This window comes from Drosophila arizonae, chromosome 3 (assembly GCF_054131065.1).
Source record: "Drosophila arizonae isolate 15081-1271.41 chromosome 3, UAZ_ARI_1.0, whole genome shotgun sequence".
Lineage (NCBI taxonomy): Eukaryota > Metazoa > Arthropoda > Insecta > Diptera > Drosophilidae > Drosophila > Drosophila arizonae.
The window spans coordinates 8,095,460-8,117,041 of NC_142923.1; the positions used below are offsets into that span (position 1 = coordinate 8,095,460).

The following is a 21,582-nucleotide window of genomic DNA, read 5'->3' on the forward strand; positions in this document are numbered from 1 at the left end:
TATTCCTCGATGTATACAATATATATATATTTATCAATATTATACTTAACCTACTGAAACCTCTTTATATTTTTATGTTTTTCAGCAAAAAGTTCGGTATTCATTCAAAACAATTTTTAATCCAATTTATGCTTTCAAAATACTTTCTTATTAGCATTTTTAGACATATTAACAGCATTTTCTGCTCAACAACTCTCCTACATCAACTCGTGTGTTCATTTAAGCGAGCTTTCACTGTATACTGTATAATATATATATATTTTTCCGAAGCTTTCTGCCGTTCAGCTCTTCTTTTTTTTTTTTTTTTTTGTGGCGCGTCAGCTGCCAATGGCATATATACCATATATTTTGTTTACAACATGTGTGTGTGCGTGTGTATTTGTATTTGTGTTGCGCGAGTTGAAACGGGAGCTAATTTGTTTACTGCAACAGCAGCTGCTTTTGTCGCCATTTGTATGCCCACATTTAACAATTGACATCCGTATTTAACCTTATAAATTTCTTTTGCAAATTGTAAGCCACAATTTAAATTTATGTAGGCACCACGAAATTCCTCGCAGCCTGCATAAATTAACTTTATTTTAATTAAATTTTCAAGCTTTAGGCGCGCTAGAAACAAACTGAGCCCAAATTAATTTTTAATTCGTTGAGTTGCCTGCGTAATTCTTAAGTAATTAAACTCTCATAAAGTCAGGTTTTTTTGGCGCATGATTTTTACTGGAAAGGGCAAACTTAATTAAATTAAAAAAAAAAAAAATTAGGGAAATACTTGAAATGAAATGTTGAAAAAATGAAAACATAAAAATATTTCTATAATAATTGAATCATACAACAATTTATCTCTGTTATATTTATATAATAATATTTATATTGCAAGCAATTTCTCTTCACATTTCATTTATTGAAAGCAAAGCCTGACAACTTAGCCAAATTATATCAAAAGTTGGCATATTAAGTCCGCAAATCGGCCGAAATTTGGCAGTATTTGTTATGGTTCGGCTTGGCCTGGTTCCGAGGCCTGCTTTAACTTGGCTTTTATGACAAACATAGCGTAGCCTCCACGTGCGAAACGTGAGGACTTGCTGTGTGCTGTCTGTGCAAAGAAGCTACGTCCTTGTGCTGCTTGTCGTTCTTGTTGTTGTTGTTGTTGTTGATTTTGCTGTTGCTGTTGCTGTTGTTGTTATCTCTGCCGGCAGTGTCATAAATCTCACGATTCCTGCATGAAATTCAGCTGCGCCTGACTTTATGGCTGCCGGTGTGGGTGTCTCTGCTTCTGTTGTATGCGTGTGTGTGTGTGTGTGTGTACATGTCTGCTGTTTTCTACTTTTATATAAATTTCAACGTAAAATGTCTTAATAAAGTCCTCAGGATCTGTGTGGTTGGCGTGGCGCCGGCTATATATGCTCACATCTTTATGTCAAGGACATTTTTATGCCTGCCACAGCCGTTGTTATTGTTCTCATTTGTCTGCCGCTGCAGCTGCGAGATTTTACTTAATGATGGCCAGGATGACGCATTTAATAAATACGTAAATAAGCAAATGCTGAGAAATTAAATGTGCGTGCGCGTGTGAGTGTGCGTACGTGTGAAAAGTATTAAGAAGCATTACGGTGGGTCAGAGAGAAATTTGATTTTCGTTAAGGGCAAAATGAGAAGTGCGGAATGAATTAATTAATGAAAGTCACAAATGCTTGATTGCTCTGAATGAAATGAGGGAAGCTGAATTCCTATGTATTATTAAGTCTTAAATATGGCTATTCAAGGTCTTTAGATGTAGTTGAATATGAATTGAGTAGTTAAATATTCAAGTTTATGTTACAGATTTCTCTTCAATACTTTTACTATTTTCTTTGACTGCATCATTAGACGAACTTTACTCAGATGAACGGAAAACTTTACGGTAGATAAGTAGGTTCGAAAATCAATAGCGAATAGGAAAATATAAAAGCGTACACCAGCAGCACACACACAGGGATCTTCACGCACAAAAAGCAAGCAAAATTTTATGCAAAACAAAACCAGCTCGAAAACCAAACAAACGCTCGCCACTTCCGCCAAAAACTGGCAAACTAGAAAAAAAAAAAAAACAGTGCGATGATTTTAAAACATAAATTAAATGCGCTACCCGAAAAACTGCATTAAACATAAATCAATGAGAGCGCCGCACAGACAATCAGATTAAATATGTGAGCGGGAGAGGGCGCAAAAGAGAATGAAATTGCCAAACAATGGCTGTCATATGCACTCAACGCTAGACGTGGCCAATTTTTAAATTGTCACGCAAAATTTAGATGAAATTAATAAAATATTTAAAATGCAGCTGGCGAAAAAAGCCGGCAACAATTTTCTAACAATTATAGGCGTATTAAACTATTACGGGAGAGTGCATGAGAGTGTGGCTGCTGAATGTGTGAATGTGTGTGTGTGTGTGCGTTGCCTCATGAATAAATGCAAAAAATCTGGCGCAACTTTATTATGTAGACAAACGTACAAACGTAAATAAAAGTGGCGTAAATTTGCATATCAAAGCAGCTAATAGAGAGCAAGAGCTATTGAGAGGGAGACCGAGCGAAAGAGTGAGAGAGGGAGAGAGAGAGTGAGCATGGAATGAGGAAGCAAAACAAACGTACAATGTGCGTGTATTTTGGATTGTAATGTGAATGCCAGTGTGTGTGCATGTATGTGTGTGTATGTGTGTGTGTGTGTGTGTTATACTCTGTGTCATAAATGTGTTATTTATGAGGCAAATTAACAAGCGACAAACGATGCCACGACACACAAGAAGCAACTACAACTGCAACAGCATCAACCAGAGCAGCTCACATACATACATATACATATAACAATTCGAACAACATAACTCATACGCACTGTAGCATATTTATTATATTTAATAATTGATGCGCCTCAAAACAGACTGTAAATCTGTGCGCTCCATGAAAGTACATCATTTTCACAGTGAAAACAATTTAAGGCTATAGCTACATGGCAATCGATTATTTCTTATGTAAACTCTTTAAGCTTCAGCGAGCAAATAAATCAAATTAATTACTCAAGACTTAAAATTGTATTGCTTAATGAAACCTGACACTTGATTGTCTGCAAAGTTTGTATAAAACTGTGGGTCAAGTGTTTATTTTAATAAGATTCCGTAAATAAGAATACTGTAAGCATGGACATCAATGAAATGCAATTAAATGTTTTTATTCAGCTTATTTTACCTATATGCTCTCAACTGTAAGAATTGTTTGAAGATTAGAGGTATTCATAGATTTTTTCATATGCTTCAATTTATATGCAGATTTCGTTGTAAAAGACAGAACCAGTCATGGAATTCTCGTTCGTTGGAAGCACAGCTTATAATTGTTTAGAATTTTGAATATCTCCTATTTTCATTCAAAAAAAAAAAACTTTTTCAATTTAATTCAACAAATTCTTTTATTACATGCTTCTCTACTTCATCCATAAAAGTCAATTTATTCCATTTATTACATGTCAAAGCCATTTTGACATTGAATCAGGATTATGTTCATATTTATACGTTTGAAATATAAAATGTCAACAATTTTTAAGCTCCGGGCCAGCTTTTGAGCTCTTTCATATAAACGAATATCTAATATTTAAAGAATAAAGCTTTGTCGTTGGTCCATTCAATTTTGCCTTCACTTTTACCGGCATAGTGCTGTCCTGTCCTACGCATTCAATTTATCTCAATGAACGAGCAAATTCAATGCGCCAAACACACACATTCCATGAAATCTAGAATTAAATCCAATTCGCAAAGACAGACAAATCTCGACATTTTCACTGACTTAATTCAATTTAACAGTTTACAAAGCGGAGAAGGGAAAAATAACCATGGAATTGTATAAAAAGGTTAAACAAACAAAAGAAAATGTCAGATAATATTTCTAGAGCAGGGACGAGTTATAAAACAAGGGACAAGTCAAACACCTGCAGATGGTTTAAACAAAAAAAAAAAAAAAAAAAAAGGGTGGACCGAAATGCTCTTTGAGTGGGCGCTGGCGCTTGATAAGCGTGTGATGCATATAAAAAAAAGAGAACAGCAGGAAAAAGATACCGACTGATACTTTGCTTTAAAATAAAAGGGATTTTGATATTGTGTGACCTTTTTTTTCGGTTCCTTTTTTTTTTTTTTTTTTTTTTTTTGTCTATTACACACGAATTAACATTGAGTCCAAAATATATAAATAAACAAGCAACGGGTCGCAACTTATCTATACGTCTGTATCTGTGACTGTATTTGCATTCGTGTCTGTGCCTTTGTGTGCATGTGTGTGTGTGTGGGTGTGTGTGTCGTATCACTCTCACTCGCCACACACAGGCCAACAAACATGTCAACAGCTTTGTGCGCCAGTTTCATGTTTGCTCTGCTCCAATATCTCTTATGCCACTGGATTTTTGTTTTTTGTTTTTGTGGCTTTGGTGTGTTGTTGTCTATTTTATGCGGCTGCAGCATACACAAACACACATATATATGTATATATACACATACACCCACATTTATTTGCCCGAAAAACCCTATGGCACTTTTATCAGCACACGTTGCATTTTGTCGTCGTCGTCGTCGGTGCTTGTCGCGGTGGAACGAGGTAAAAACTCTCTGAATGCAACCAGGCGAAATACAGGCTGAAATTATTTTGTTTAATTTTGATTTTTTCTGTTTAATTTTTGTGCTGTGCATTTTATGGCAAATCTATGACGGGCTTATCAGTGCGCCGCATACTAGCCCACGAGTTGGGTTGGAATTTATTTACGGCTATTGACTGCTGCAGTTCCTCAATGCCTTTGTCATGCAGTTGCGGTAATTTTTTTTTATTTTTATTTTTATTTTATTTATTTATTTATTTTATTTTTTTTTTTTTTTTTGAGTGTGTCTGCATTCAATTTTATTTCCTAGTAGTACAGCAATTTGGCCACCAAAATTCCATTCAGCTTTAGAAATGGGGCTTTATTTCTTGAAGTTTTGCAGCAATGAAATATTTAGGTGACAATTGAAACAAATAATTGAAATGAATAAAAAAAATATAAATCAATAGAAAACAGAAAAATGAAAAAAATGTATAATTAAAATTATTTATTTAATTTAACATTAAAAAAAAAATAAAATAAATAAAAAACAAAAAAAATAAAATTTTTTGGCATATGTTAAAAATATTACAAAATACAGAATTATATGAAAACAAATATTTGATATAGTAAATATGCAATAAGGAAATCTTCAGCTTTCCAGTTTTGTTTAAAACTAGAAAGAGTATAGCAATAAATAGTATTTTTGCATAAACATAAAAATTTAATAATATATTTTTTATTACTTTTCAAAACTTCAATGGTTAAACGCGATATTCTTGTTGAGTTGTCAATTATTATCGTTGAGCTGTCAACGGACAACGGTCAACGGTTTTAAATAGATCACAACGCCAAATAGCTAACGAACTGCATGACAATGTCAAATTTCGGGAGCAGTAAACGATAAATTTTCAGAAAATTGACAACATCAAATTGATGGACGCAACAAATGAGTGACAAGGACAGACACACGGAAAGCCAGCAGAAAAAATATTCGACCCACTGGCAGATAACATTAAAAAACGCACATCAAACACAGAGCAACAGCGCACAGTAAACGCATCGCGTGTCAGTAAAGATTATGATACGATATATATACACATATATAGAGAGAGTGAAATATATATATATGTATATATATGAAATACAACAGGAATACGCAACGAGAAATTGAACATGGCTGCGCGCCACACAATTTGACTGACATGTCAGCACAGCAGAGCATATCAGTAAAAAAAAAGAAGTATAAAAAATAACAATAAGTCGAGAAAATGTAAAAAGCAAACAGATATAGATAGGGTCGGGGAAAAACACAGCAGCAGCGAAGCGCTTTTCTCTCTCTATATATATGCATTTTTTATCAGTGGCCACAACAAACGCGGTTCAAAAACAAATGAATGACAATTGACAATGCATATTGTCAAAAGTTTATTGCATTTATCAGCGTTTGAGAATATTTGTTTGCTCTTCTGCTCTGCTCTTAACCTCTGATGCCTCTCCATATGACAGCTCGCTCTGAAGTCGAAAAATTTGTCCGCATTATATGCCAGTGTGTACTTCTACACATTGTAATTAGTCAGGAGGTGAGCGGGCACTGTGAGAGTCGAGGCAGACAGAAATGCTGCAGTTGTTTGTGGTAGACTCGCTCGGTCGTCTAAATGCACTCACTCTCGGCTCACTCTAATACAGTTGGCCGGCCCAACAATGCATGCAAATCACAACGGGGCAATTAATGTGTCGCAAGCTGTATTTGTGTGTCTAGCCATATAGAATTTGTGATGCCATTTTGTTGCCTTGCACACAAAGTTGGCTAATTTGATATTTAAAGCTGTCTGCGCTATCTGCTACAATAAATGTTTAAAGTTTAGTAGACATCATCTTATTTTAAGATGATGCTAGATAGGTTTGCTTAAAGCGGCTCTAGTTCAAAGTTGATAAATAATACTGTAGGAGGCCTTTTATTTATTTTCTAATTTTCTTGTTTCCACGCACACGTCTTCTCTCATTCTAGTCAAGCTTAAATCTGCCGATCACTTTCTTCTTCTTCTTCTTCTTCTTTTTCTTCTTCTTCAATAACTCATAATGGCCCGCCAAGTATCCACCTCTTCTGCTATTACTCGTAATGGCACGCCAAGTATTCACCTCCTCAGCCATCGATATGGTTAACTATCGATAGATGTGTATCTATCGATGGAAGTTTATTATGTCAACATGGCAGCTCTCAACAATATTTTGCATATTTCCTAGTATTTTCTAGGCACTTCCAACTAGAGCGTACTTTCGATGCTCGTATTACCAACTACGCCTTCATTTATGCCCCCCTCAGCTCACTTCTAATGAACTCAATTCTTATCATATCAGATTTTCATAAAAGTAGTTCTAGTTCATCCACAACCAAGCCCTTACTGTAATTGTTCTACTTCCTAGTATATAGCCCCCACACCCAAACTGCTTACGACGTGTCCGAACCAATTAACACATTGTCCACTTTTTTAATGCGCCCGTCTGCCAAATAGTCGACATGAAATGCCAAAAACACTTAAACATTTCGGCAGACTGAAACTAAAAACGAAACTTGCGTGCCAAATACTCGCAAAGTCAACTTTTTAATGCCCAACTGACTTTGAGCTTTTATTGGCCCACCTGTAAAGAGGAGAGATAGAGAGAAAGAGAAAGAGTGAGCAGTCTAAATGGTTGCCTCCAGTTCAGAGAGTCGAAATTTATGTGGCCCATGCACGCAGCACGCGGCACATTTCTCATTTAACTGCCTTGGCCATTTGCTAATTAATACGAAATTCCATTTAACAACTAAATTTTGACCCCCACTTCACCACCACAAACAAATCAATTTCGTTTTTCTTTCGACATCGACTTTTCTACCAATTCCCTTAGTTTTTTGTTTGTTTTATTTGGTTTGACTTGCGCTATGAGATTTGTGCGCTTTTACGACTTTTGGCATGTCCAAACTTGCCCTCAGCAATGCTCGCCCGTCCATTGCGTGCTTGGGGTTGTGTTGTTGATAGGGGTTGCGGGTCGTTCAGGGGGTTGGGCGCATTGACTATGTCAGCATCGTTTAGTAGCGATCGCACGCAAAAATATTTGTATGTAATAAAATTAATGGCGTCCGTTGATGTTTTATTAATTTATACAATGTTCGTTCACTCGAAGCCTTGGAAATCAAATAAATTGCGTATACGACGCGTGCTTTGCATTATTAAGCAATTAAATACTAATTAAAGCGTAACATGAGCTAATTTTCTAATTTTTGCTTGATTTTTATACATGTCTATATATGCGAACGTTAATGTGTGTTAATGAGCTGATTTTTTATTTTTACTTTTTGTATTTGGGTAAATCATATGAAAAAGGGCATTAAGATAATTAGCTTGTTTTGCTAACTGATGGGATAACTTACTCATTTGAGCATTTCCTTTGAAGCTAAACTAATTGGCTTTGATTTGAGGCAGATTTATCTATTTATATGAGCAGGCAATAAAAAATATTATTGACTTGAATCTGTTACTGAAAAATGGAGCTATTGTGCTTTTGGACAGTACTAGATTAATATAAATCTATTTTTGTTGGCTTCTTTTATTTTTTTTTTTTCGTATATGAAAAAAATATATTTTCATGTACAATATATTTTTTTTTTGCTTTTTCAATTAAATTTCAAATTTATTAATAAATCCTATTTGGGTTTTTCAGTCGATTGAATAATTAAATTTCTCGTTTGGCATTTTTAATTTTTAAATTAAATAAATATTTTACTTTCATTGTTATTCATAGCATATTTGGTCCACTTATATTGTGTATTCCACTGTCAATTTATTACCTTCAAATTTCATATAATCCTCTTTATTCCTTTGACCTACTTGTATCATTTAAATATATTTTATTTTGATTTTAAATTGAATATAACAACTCTTCAATTACTTTCTCTTTTGACAATCGTAATTTTACTGACCTACCTTACCCAATATTTTTCTATGTTTGTGTTTCATTCTCATTTACGACACAATTGAGATTTGTTTTCCCGTGACTGACAATCTACAGCTGCACTGCAATCCATCCAGCACACAGTATTTGTAGCAATTAGATAATATCAAATAAAGGAATATAAATTATTACGGTGCCTGTGTAAAGCATTTCGCAATTGTCACTTCTCCGGGCCGCCCTCACTGCTTGCTTTTTCATTTGGCTATCTGGCATTGATATGGCAAAAGTGAGGGGAAAAAAGTCGGGTGTATAAATTGTGAAATATCACTTCGATGCTAGGCGGTTAGCTTACCTCAGTCAATGTGCATGGCCATGCGATTGTTTTGGGAATTACATTTTGCATTTATATTGCGAATGCATCGTGTTGTGTATTCATAGTTACGTGTGCGGCTGTGTATATATATATACCCTGGGCGAAGTTGTGTGAGGTAGATGAAGTTATGAGTTTGAATAATTGAAAATATACCAGTCTTAGATAAGTCCTAAGATAAGTAGACTAATCTTAATTAGAAACTCTTAAGATGAGGAGGAGATTTAGCTGACATTCTAATTTGGATTCTTTATATATTAAGACAACGAAAATATATTTTTAGTATAAAATATATATTAATTAAGATGATCTGCTTACATAATATTATGTTTCTGACATTCTGTACGGTATTCATTGTCATTCACTGTTTAATAACTTTTCATACAGACAATGACAAATGCAGATTATATTATAACTAAAAATGGGTATCTTTCGGTCATTCAATCCCTTATAGCCTGCAATATCTCTTCCTTGTTTCCGTGTAGATTTTTGTGCATTTTGTTTTGATGCTTGGCAAGCAATAAATATTGGCATATGAAAATTGCAATGCAGGTTGCAATCGGCTCTCGGCTGCACGTTGCTGCTAATTTCGCAGTTGTGTTACAATTGTTCTTGTCGCTGTTTGTTTTCCAGGCAGCCACAATTTTCGTACATTTATTGTAAGCCATAAACTGCACATAGCAACAATTAATAGTTGAAAGCCCGAAATTTGGCAATTGAAATTTCAAAAGAGACGGATATAAAGAAAGAGAGACAGAGAGAGAGAGTGGTAGCGGGAAAGTAAGAATATGGCAAACACGAGAAATATTTCTATTTGTTAAAACTGAAAAGCAAATTTGCTTGTAGCTTAAGTAAATAAGTGCGGCAAATAAGTGAATTTCTTTTTAAAACAAGTCATAATTTAATTTTATAATTGACTAGTGTCTGAAATGCAACAAAAAGTTTAACTAAAGAATATAGTTTCGATTGTAATTACTTAAAATTTGTCTACAGTATACAGTTTTTACTCTCGTATTTCAGTCCCAAACTTGAGGCTTGCTGAGAAACTTCCAATTGAGGCCTTCAGAAAGCCTGTCTAAGCAAAACAGATACAAAAACGGTTCTGATAGCAGATGTCATGAAAAATAAAAATAAAAAACCACAGCTGCAAAATTTGTTCAGTTTTCCGCTAAAAAAAAAAAAAAAAAAACTAAGCAAACAAATATAAAATAATAATAAAGCAAAAAATGACAGATTAGCGCGATAAATTTGTTAGTAGAAATGGCAGAAATACGCGCGAGTCGATGGCAGCAGCCGTTGCTGCCACTCGGACACGTCGTTAAAGTTGCAAAACCCGAACCACTCGGATTGCCGGATATTGAGAAAGTGCTAAAAGTAGAAATAAAAGAAAATGCTGCAGAGAATGCGACAACAGAAACTTCGCGTTTTCGGGGTTGGGTTAAGAAAAGTTAAACGAAAAACTTTTGCAAGCGCTTGAAAACAAAAAAAATATAGAGTATACCACATACATAGATATATACAACGTTATATATGTAGATGTATGTATATATTTGGCATATACTGTGGCCATTTGAGCGGTGCGTACATTTTAAAATAAGTTGTGGCCACCAGAAAAGGTTAGCTGCGGTGGCTAGCAGCAAGTCCGGTCCAGTAAAACTTTTGCTAATGAGTGTAAGAGAGTTTCCTTCCATCAGTTTTTCGCCTTATTTTTTTTTTTTTTTTTTGCATTTTGTGGTTGTGGCTTTAGCAAACTTCAGTTTTTCTTGATTTTTTGCTCAGTTTATTTGCGTGAGCAGCAGCAGCTGGTTTTTGCATTTCGCGGCTGACGATGACATAAATAATTCATAGCTGAAAACCGGGGCTTAACTTTTAATTAAATCAAAAAATTGACTTTAATTGAATATCTCGGCAAACAATGACATCCAAAATGCTGCGCAATAAGCTATTTAGCCTTGAAAATCTAATAAAATAAACGGTAAACACACTTAATGCCTTGATTACCAGCAACAACGACAACAACAACGGCTGGCCAAGGCCATCTAACACAATATTTAGGCGTTGTCCTGTGCCCGTGTCTGCGTCCTGTTGTCTGTTGAACTTGTGCGCCATGGCTCAAGACAGTCGAGCAGACGGCACAGATTTATGCCAAGCAGCTTGAAAGTGACCTCAACATTTTGTGTCCGACTGCCTGAAGGAAGAAGGTGCTGTGTTCTTACTCCACCCTCTCGGCGAGTCAAAAACTGTGCAAGTAGAGCACATGTTTAGAATCAGTCCGGGTTCAAAGTTTTAGCTCTATGTAAGCATAAACTTGGTTTAGAGCTTGAAATTCAATTCGCTCTCATTTCGACAAATATTATGAGTGAACTCTGTGAATGCAGGCTGAAAAATAAATTAACTTTGATGAAATATTATCATTTGGTTTATTTCATGAAAATTTTTAATATCATTATTCTATAGAATATTATATATTTATTTATATTAAATAACCTAGTATAGTAGTATATAGTATAATCATAAGATTCAATTATAAACACATTGATTATTGTAATATTCATATAATATACCTTCTAGTTTGATATATCTTAATAATAATATAATCTTTATAAGAGTCTATTTCCATTCCCATTTCAATAAGATTATATTACTCAATGATTATTCTAATTATTCATATAAAATACCCTCTAGTTTGATATAAGATATCTTAATAATAATATAATCTTTATAAGGGTCTATTTCCATTCCCATTTCAATAAGTATATATTATATATACAATAGACCTTGAGATCTGTGATACTGGAATCAGTACCGAATATATCCGTACCAAATCCAAATATTCAAATATTTTTCATAAAATCTATCATTTGAGCTCTCATTAAATCGTATCCTTTCAACATGTGCTTTGACTCAATAATGAACTATTTCACATACCGGCGAAATAGTTTATGAGAACACAAGCAAGCCAAAGGATAGATATTTGGTAACTTGGTTGCGGCTAACTTGAGCCCGTTTGTTGTCTTCTTGACTGTTTTCGTCTGGCTCGTGGCAGTTGCGAGCAGCAGCGCATCAAGTAAATTTATAGCAATGATGTGGCGCTGTCTTAAAGTAAAATATTGACAGTTGACTAGAAGCGAGTGTAGCATGAACTGCTGCCTGACTCTCGCTGGTTGGCAGGGCCACCAAAGTTTTCCGTTTTGGCTCTGCTCAGCTGCACGAAGAAGCAACAAGCGGCAAGAGCAGCGGCACCAGCACCAGCACCAGCAGCAGTCGAAGTAATTGCTTTCTGCTACTCATCCTGTGCGTCCTTGATGTTGCTTCCTCTTGTTGTTGTTGTTATTGTTGGCGTGGCTCGTTTTATGTGCCAGCAGCAAGACAGAAAGAGAGCGGGAGAGAGATAGAGAGCGAGACAGAGATTGTGAATGCCATGACTATGCTGCTTGTGGTTATGGCCATGACGACTGCCTCCATCTTGCCCCTACAGCCATATCCTAGCAGCCATTAGGCGACTCACAATGAAAATCGCATCGTTGGCTATATTTAATTTTTAGGCCTGTTATTGTTTAAGTTCGAGCTGGGGAATAGCGAAACATCTCAAGTTTTTAGTGCTTTATAAATATTTTAGTGCACACCCACACAGACAGGCACACCCACACAGCCACACACAGCTTGCGACACACGTGGCGTATGCGCAATATATTTTATTCATTGACTCTGAGCAAATCAATGGCAGTGAGCATCCCCTCACTCTACTCGCTGGCCCACAAATAAAGTGTATTTTCATGTCTTTCTCGCTTACACAATTCTCACAATTATCTCGGAGCATTAACAAGCAAATTCATAATAATAATTGCAATCACTTCAATGGTGCATAAACATTTTCCAGAAGCTGCTGCTGTAGACGTGCCGTCTTTAGGGCATAATAATTGGCACATTGCCTATTTGAGTTGAGTTTGCAGTGAAGTAGTTGCTCCTGGACGTTGTCCTGGCTGATTTAGATCCTTGAATTAATTATCGTCCTGCACAAAGTCGCCTTGCATTATTTACTAAATCGTCAGCTGATAATTTATGTGCAGCCTGACCTCTGCGGACGACTACTTGTGACAGTTTTGAAATCTACAAACGCTTCATTTGATTTAATTCATCAGTCCACAAATAAATTGGTAACTATTATAATAGAATGAGTTACAATAGCAAACATTAAATGCATAATTAGACAGTAGTAGTAAGTAGTACTTGGGCTTTGTTGTGTTGTTAGCTCTCAACAATTATGAAAATATTATCCACAATTCACAATTGAGTTGATTTTCAATAAATATTATTGCTTTATAGCCCTTGCACATAATATTAAAAAAAATTTTTTAATTTTATTTCTTGCATATGTAGATAATTGAATAAGTTAATTTGGATTAATTCGCAAAGTTTGGAATGAAGAGGATAAAGAAAGATATATAAGAAATAAGAATTATATTTATTGAATGAGAGTGTTTAAATTAAAATTAAAAACCCAGCACCTTCCAAACATACATAAAAAACTTGTTGCTTAATTTTACTCAATCAAACGATTGGGGAGCAAACGGAGCAAATACACATTATCTCGCCGATCGCTAACGAATTCACTAAAGAACCCAGAGGCAATCGGTTCTTCCAAGAGTTTTTTCTCAGAGTCTGAGTCTGAGACCCTTCATTCGGAAAACGGTTATTTTTGATATTTGCTCGCTTCATTCGCTCTTTCTCTTGAAACTCTTTGCCTTTTACCTTCAAGTTCTTCATATATTATAATTACTTAGACATTTCTACTCCCTTGTCGTATTCAAATTAACAGGTTCCTTTATTAGGCCTGTTACCTTTATAAACAAACATAATATACACAATATAATATGTAAGTGTTTCCAATTTAAATCTTTTTAATGGAATCTTAAATTTTAACGCATCATAAACCTGGTGTGTTTTTTTCTTTATTAATATTTTTTAATATTTGCATTTTTATTTAAAACTTTAAGATTGCAATATAGTGTACTGGTTTTTTGTGTTCTTCTAACTTTCATTTCGCGCAGTTCTTTATGCTCTGTTCTGTCATTTTCATGCAGCAAAATCTCATTATGTTTTTTTTTTTTTTTTTTTGTGGCTCCATAGCTTGCCCTGGCTGGTCTACTATTCTTTGGGGCCAGTAGCAGTCGTAGTAGCTGTGCTCACCTAACCTAAACCTAGTGCCAAATGCATTCAATAGAAGCAGTCCACACTCTACTGGCTGCTCTATGGGGTGTTGGAAAGTGGTTCGTCGTTTGCCGCTTATCAACTTCAATTTTTTTTTTTTTTTTTTTTTTTTATTTTGCCACATAGAGAGTTTTATGCGTGTGTTTGTCTCTAGCTTCTATATAATCTGGGAACTCGCGAAGTCTTGCAGCATATTCATTTCTTTTGCCATTTGCTTTATTTATTTTCCATGGGATTTATGTTTTTGGGTTATGGCGCTTGTCTTTGATGTTGCTATTATATATTTTTCTCATTTTTATTTTCATCACAGTGCCTTTTGCTCGCTCTTCCACAATTTTTTCATTACTTTTCATTTGCTTCAGTTTGATAACGTTGCGCGCAGCTAGCTAGTTTTTAAAGCCTTTTCAAATTCTATTATGCGACAGCTTTGCTCCTGACTAATGAAAAAATGGAAGACTGGCAAGAAAAAACAAAAAGTAAAAGAACGTGAAAATAAACCATAAAAGATGCCGTCTGCTCAGTTATATGAAGACAAGCAGCGCGCCCAAGGCTCTATAGCTGGGGAGTAATTCACAAATGGGGTTTCTTCGTCTTCTTCTGCACTTTTCTTCTTCTTCTTCTTTGATATAATTAGTTGGTGCTGTTTTGGTTGCGGCTTTGCCTAATTAAGTTGTAGACTTGGCATAGTTTTGACAATAGATTAAGGCAAAAAACGAAGACAGACAAACAGTAGAGAATTTAAAGTTGAAATTTTTTCTATAGATTTTAATGCACATATGTAGAACAGTATGACAAATATTACAAAATAAATATTATAAATAAATAAATAATTATAAATTGCATAAAATACAATTCTTCACAGTTATAGATTGATTTCGTCCTATATAAATCTGTCAGAGCTGCAAAACCTTGGATAGTGGCTCCACTCAGTAGTCTTCCGCAGATGGTTTATTCATATTATAATATTAAAATAAATTTATATTTTAATATGAAAATGCACATGAATTTTCGCTTTATTCCAGCAATTATTGCTTTTATTGCTTTTTGCATATTATATAGTATTCAAATATGTTTTTTTTTTTTTTTTTTTTTTTATGAAAATTACTTCTATGGATGGTTCTAGCAATAATTTTAACAGCACTATTGCGCATTGAACGTTATAAAAGCGAAATGCCTCGAAGAGTTACCAAAACTATTTCTCAGCAAATAATTCCTAGTTAATTGTTTTAATGAATATACTCTCGAAATGCATTAGTTTCGAGACTCAGATATTCAATTTACTCTAGAACATTTTGTGGCTAAATGTGAAGCTGAGCTATCGCAGGGAATCAATCGACGCTTGCAAGCTGCGAGACAGCTTATCTTAAAGCGCTTTTCAATGGCTTTCAATGAAACTGTAAGATAATTTTGTGGTCAGATGATGCTATTCAAGTAGTTGCAAGTTGACCACAAAAGCAACGGCACATGGCTAAGCATCTTACAAGCAAGCAGTTTGGTCAAGTCTCATTCACACACACGGTCTGACACACGCACACGCCCACACACTCACACTCACACACACCTGCCACTGACAGCTGCCTCAATAGCTTGGCAGTTCACTAGCCCTTGCTGCTGGTCTGGTGTTGCAAGTATCTAAACTAGAATGTTTGTTTAGTATCTTTTACACTGTGCTGCACAGTTGTCTGAGAATAGCTGGCGCTTGCTCTCTTACTCTTTATCTCTCTCTCTTTCTCTCTCTCTCTCTCTCTCTCTCTCTCTACCTCTTTCTCCTCTATACATATATATTTATATATATGGCTTGGGTGCTCTTTCATTCTTTCATTTGGTGCAGCTTGGATAACCGGTCTCGGACTGTTGTCTAGTCGTACGTTTGTGCATGCTTTGCATGCCACTCGACGAGCACAAACAGTGCCACAAACATAGCGAACGTGAGAGAGAGGGAGGGGGGAGAGAGTGACGCCCCCGCCGCCCAGACAGGACTTGCTGTTTGTTGTATGACATATAAAAGTCAACTTGAATGCGCTGTGTAAATTTAGCCACCCAGCATTCACTGCTGCCTCTAAGCATCTGTATGTGTGTGGGTGTGTATGTGTGTCCTTTCTACACTGTTGCAACTTTAAGTAGTTGGGTGTGTGTTGGTGCCAAGGAAATGCTTGCATTTGAAAGGAATTTGCCTTTACAAGATTTTACTCTTTGCAATTTACACGCGCCGCGCACTTTTACCACTACACACAAACACACGCACACATACTTATATATATTTATAGCAATACACAAATGCATATGTATAAGTATATAGTATATCATTCTGTGCACATGCATTTGCTGATATGCACAAGTATTGTATGCATTTGGCTTTTGTAAATGTTGCTTTCTTATTACATGGCATTATATCGTGTCGTATTTATATATATATATATATATATATATGTATGTATGTACATAAAGTAGTTGCTGGCTGACGTTTGCTGTTTCTTGCAGGATGTTGTTTGCCTCAGTTGCAGCGCAACAGCAGCCAGTCAGCCTGCCAGGAAGTTATCTTCAGGAAACTACTGAAAGAGTAACAAACTGATTATTTCTTTTGCTTGCTTCCCATGGCGGGACTTTTTCGCTTAATTAGCCAAAGTGAAAAAGAGACCGTATAACGGCTATAAGAGATAATTAAATATTAAGCAAAGAGCGTGGTTTAAAATTATATTTCCATATGGCATAATGATGTTGAAATGATTCGAATTAGATAGGATTTTATGTAAAGAAAAATTCTTTCAGGGTAGGAACAAATGTACTAAAATCTTATTTATTATAATTTCAGACTATCATTCATATAAACAAATTATATATTATATATATATATATAGAAGTTTATTTGCTATATTGGTATATATTTGATATTATTATTTTAGATATTCGATTATCAGATATTATTACAAGGCATATAGCTACATATGTAGTCTATTTTAAGAAAATATATTTTCAATATTATTTAAAGTAGATTTTATACGCTATAAATGAAAAAATCATGCTAAACATTATCCAACTACTCTCTATCTTTTTTTTTTTTTTTTTTTTTTAAGGCCTTGGCCTGTCGAGCTCATAATACTCCATCAATTGAAGGCCTTCACTCAAATGCCTTTCATTGCCTGATTTGCCAGATATATTGCTGCTGCTCGAAACCAAAGACAGCATCATTCAAAAATCTCTCAAAATGTTGACCATTAAACTCTAGCTCTGTATGCCCCTAGGAACTCACACACATACGCACACCAACACAGAGGCCCTCTTTATGCCCAGAGCCTGCCAACTGTGGCTGTGGCTGCTGCTGCTGTTGGCATTCAGTGTCAGGTTTCTATGGCTCAAGTGTTTGCATTTTACAACCACACACTTGCAGGCACTCACACACACACAGCAGCTGGTGTGTGTGTGTGTGTGTATGCTTTATACGTTTTGTGTTTGTGCGTTGGCATTTTGTAGAAGAGGTTCTAGCACCAGCTTAAGTGAAATGTAGCTGACCTAAGCTACAAAATAAACACAAATGCAATGCAAACACATGCACATACACACACATGCACACACTTGCGATAAAAAGCAGCGCACGTAGGCAAGTTAAAGGACAATGAGAAACGCAAATGTCAGTGCACAGTGAAAGAGAAATGAAGAATGCAAGCTATGACAATTTATGTGTATTTATATGAATGTATGTAAGTGTACGTGTGTGTGTGTATTTCTTTGTAATGATTGTCAAGGTCGCCGTCACAGCACAACCATCTTTAACTAATAACATTAATTTTTTCTGGCGTTTATTTGTACTAATCCAATTTGCAATTTGCCTCCCAACTTCTCCCTCAGGCAGGTAAACAATAAACAGGGCAAATATAGCTAAGCAGAAGACAAAGAGACAGTGCGAAAGAAAGAAAGACAAGAGAAACTCAAGTGAACAATAATAGCAGCAATAGAAGAACAATCTAGCATCAGTCAAAAATATCTATCCTTCTATACAAATAAAGAAAATAACAAGAATCAACCGGGAAACGGCACAAAAAACTGAAGAGCATAAAAAATATCACGTGGAGTTTTCAATATATTGGAGGGAGAAAGAGAATTCAAAAAAGGCAACTAGCAACTGTAGCAAGATTGTGCCAGGTATATATATATATCAATCTATATATATATATATATTGCATCTATATATATATATAACTATATATATATACATATACATACTCAAAGCTAGAGAGCTATCAGCGCAGCGCAGCGCAGGCACCGCAATTAGTTAACAAGAGGATCATGCTCAGCTCTCTGGACGCGTTGGCTGGCAAAATAGCCAAAGCGACGCCGGGCACCGGTGCGGTGACGGCCAATGCCACAGGCAATAAGCCAACAAATAATGCACACCATCCGGCACATCAGCATCATCATGGTACACGGCACCAGCTGGACTATGACTATTCAGCTGTTGAGATCGAACCACCTGCCGAACAATTGGCCAATTCGCCGCGCAGCGAACGTGAAAGATTGCAACAGGCGCAGCATGCTTACGAACAGCAGGCGCAAGCTGAGCTCGAATTTGGGCTGGCCGATGTGGATACGAAAAGCTGTCTAACACTGTTAACGCATCGACGTAGCAGCCAAAATATGCACCTGCTCAATCATAATGCACAGGCGGGCAAATCGAGTAACGGTCATGCGCCTGTCAGACATCAGCAGCATCATTATCATCATCCCTATCAGCGACCGTTGCGGCCAGTCTCACCTGCGGTGCAGCAGCAGCATCAGCAACAACAACAACAGCAGCAGCAGCAGCAGCAGCAGCAGCAACAACAACAACAAGCACAGCAACATAGTCCGCAGACGCAGCAACAGCAGCAATCGCCATATCAGCAACAATTATCACATTTGGCCGCGCTGCAGGATCATCATCAGGAACTGCTGCAATCACAGCAGGAACTGTTCCACAAACAGCTGATCAACTTGCAACAGCAACAGGAAAGAGAACGTCAGGCTGCCGTTAATTATAATGATAGCTGCAACAGCGACCACGACTCACAGCATGAATTCAAAATTTGCCTGAGGGATAGGTGAGTGTCTGACACGCCCACAGACTAAAATACAGAAAAAAAAAAATACGAAACAAAATAACACAATTATATATGTATCTCTATCTCTATAAAATCCAATATCCCAATTCAGTCTGGTGCACTTTAAGTTGTCTTCTCCCATGCCCTTTGCTAGTTAGTTACCTTTTTATAAACCATAATCAACCTGCCTCGCACTGCGTCTAAATTTCTCTCTTCCTCGTGACTCTATGCTGTTTTTGTTGTTTTCTATTTATTCCAGACATTGCATGCTTGCAAGTGCTTCACTCACATTAAATAAAAAAAAAATCAGAAAAAAATTTTTTTTTTTAAACAAACTTAATTCATTAACTAAAATCAACAAGCAAAACCCTTGAAAATAAGGCAGGGCAGGCGAGGGCGTTGCGGCTGCCTGTTATTTCGCCGTACAGTAAAAATGCATTAATATGTATGTATGTGTGTGTATATCCAGTGAGTTGTATGTTATACACATGACTGAGCAGGTGTGTAAAGTGCATTCACATTTCCCCAGGTACTGCTTGTATCTAAGGGGAGTCGACTTGCAGTTCAAAAGCAATTCGAATAGCTCATTCATTAGCTAAAATATTTATTAGCTGCTAATTTTAATTTTAATTTGCATTCTATTTGAGAAAATTTTGCTGTATTTAATTTTTATCTAAATATATATTAAATTGCGAATGGCTTAATTTTGAATATACAATCAGACTTACCATTTTATTTTATTTACTTATTTTGTCAATTTTTTTTAGATTTTATTTTAATTTTTGTAAGGCTTTAAATATACTTGACAAAGACAGTGCTCTTATTTTGTTTTCCTAAATACATCATTCATCTGTCATCTGCATTGCAAATATTTCATGCGTTTTCAATAGCTCAGCGTTCACATGATTTAATTCAATTTAAATGACATTGTCTGACTGTGTGTTAAATGCCTCAATGTTAACAATAAATAATTTTTTCAGTTTAATGCTGCATAACTTTTATTTATTATATTTTATTTATGAGTTAAGTCTCCATTGGATTTCTGCAGTAAATGAATGATGATTATTAATTGCACACACACACACACAAAGACATGTTTAAGCTCGAAGTTACAGTTGATAAAATAGATTTTATATTGTTTCGTATTTATAATTCAATACATAAAAAAAATAATTAGCAAAACTGATTTATTATTTTTTACAAATTTTAATCTTCAAATTTAAGTTTATGTATATTTACATAGCATAACATTTTTCAAGAATTTCTTATATAAATATTTGTTCGCTATTCATTCGCATATTTAATGGTTATTAATTGAATCAAATTTATTTTCAGTGTGTTTAATATAATATTTTATTTTATAATATTACGTAAATAATTAAAAACTCGTTAAAAATAATTTATAAAAAATTAACAAATGAATTATCCATTTTAAACACACATCAACATTTTAAAATTTAAATGAATCTTTGCTAACAATCACTTGTTGAATGTATTCAATACATTGAATGCTCTCAATATTCCATTCAATCATTCATTCAAGTATCTAGAAATCTTGTTGTATTCTGTCATGTTTTGTTGTGCTCTGAATGTAAACACAAAAGAGAAATGCTAAAAAACAAGGTAAAAACGCCCAAAAGCAAAAACAGGAAACGCCTCAAAGCATGCAACAGAATTTTGTGTGACTCGAAACAGTTGTAATTTGTTGGCTTTGCCTGGGCTCAAAGTAACAAACCAAAATGTGACACAGCAACAACAACAAAAACAACAACAACTAAGTGAAATTCACGTGACAAATTGCTGCTGGGCAAATGTTGTAACAACGTCTCAAGCAATGAAATAAGAAAGTAAGCCAGACACAGTGGGAAGAGAGAGAGAGAAAGAGAATAAGTGAGTTAGTAGGAGATGGCAAGCAAGCAAAGCCAGTGACATGCACACACGCACACACCAATATAGACACACACGCACACCCACACACACTCATGACATTTAACTTTATTATACCTACACATGTTTGTTTGTGCATTTTATTACTATGACTCTTAACTAATTTAATGTATAATAACATTTGACATATTGTTTTTCGTGTTTCGCTTTGATTTGTGGGTGTATATCCGTGTGTGTGTGTGTGTGTGTTTGTGTCTGTATGCAACCCTTTAGCTTTATGGGTCCCAAGGTGAGGTAGTTGTCCGTGTATAGATGTTGCCTTCGCTAGGTTTTTTTCACACATGCAAATATTTTTGGTTGATTGGGCGTAGGCGATGCTTGGCCTTTGTGCTCCTAACTCAATTACACAGTGAGAAATATGTGTATATAAAATATATAAAATATTCTTATTAATTATAAATAATTATAAAAATTGTCTTATGCTTTCTTTATTTTATAATTTTTTGTTTAAAT

The 21,582-nt window shown here is 35.3% G+C and overlaps 1 protein-coding gene across 5 annotated transcripts in view; it reads left to right on the forward strand.

Moving 5' to 3' along the window:
• The window catches only part of bru1 (bruno 1), a 138,118-nt gene that overhangs the window by 24,208 nt on the left and 92,328 nt on the right, over nt 1-21,582 (forward strand). For all 5 annotated transcript variants that reach the window (XR_016269335.1, XM_089464993.1, XM_089464991.1 and 2 more), the window contains exon 2: nt 17,954-19,182. Coding sequence is in view for 4 of the 5 variants with exons in the window: in XM_089464993.1 (XP_089321119.1) it covers nt 18,392-19,182 (791 nt within the window). In the remaining variant the exon portion in view is untranslated. The remainder of the gene's footprint in view (nt 1-17,953; nt 19,183-21,582) is intronic.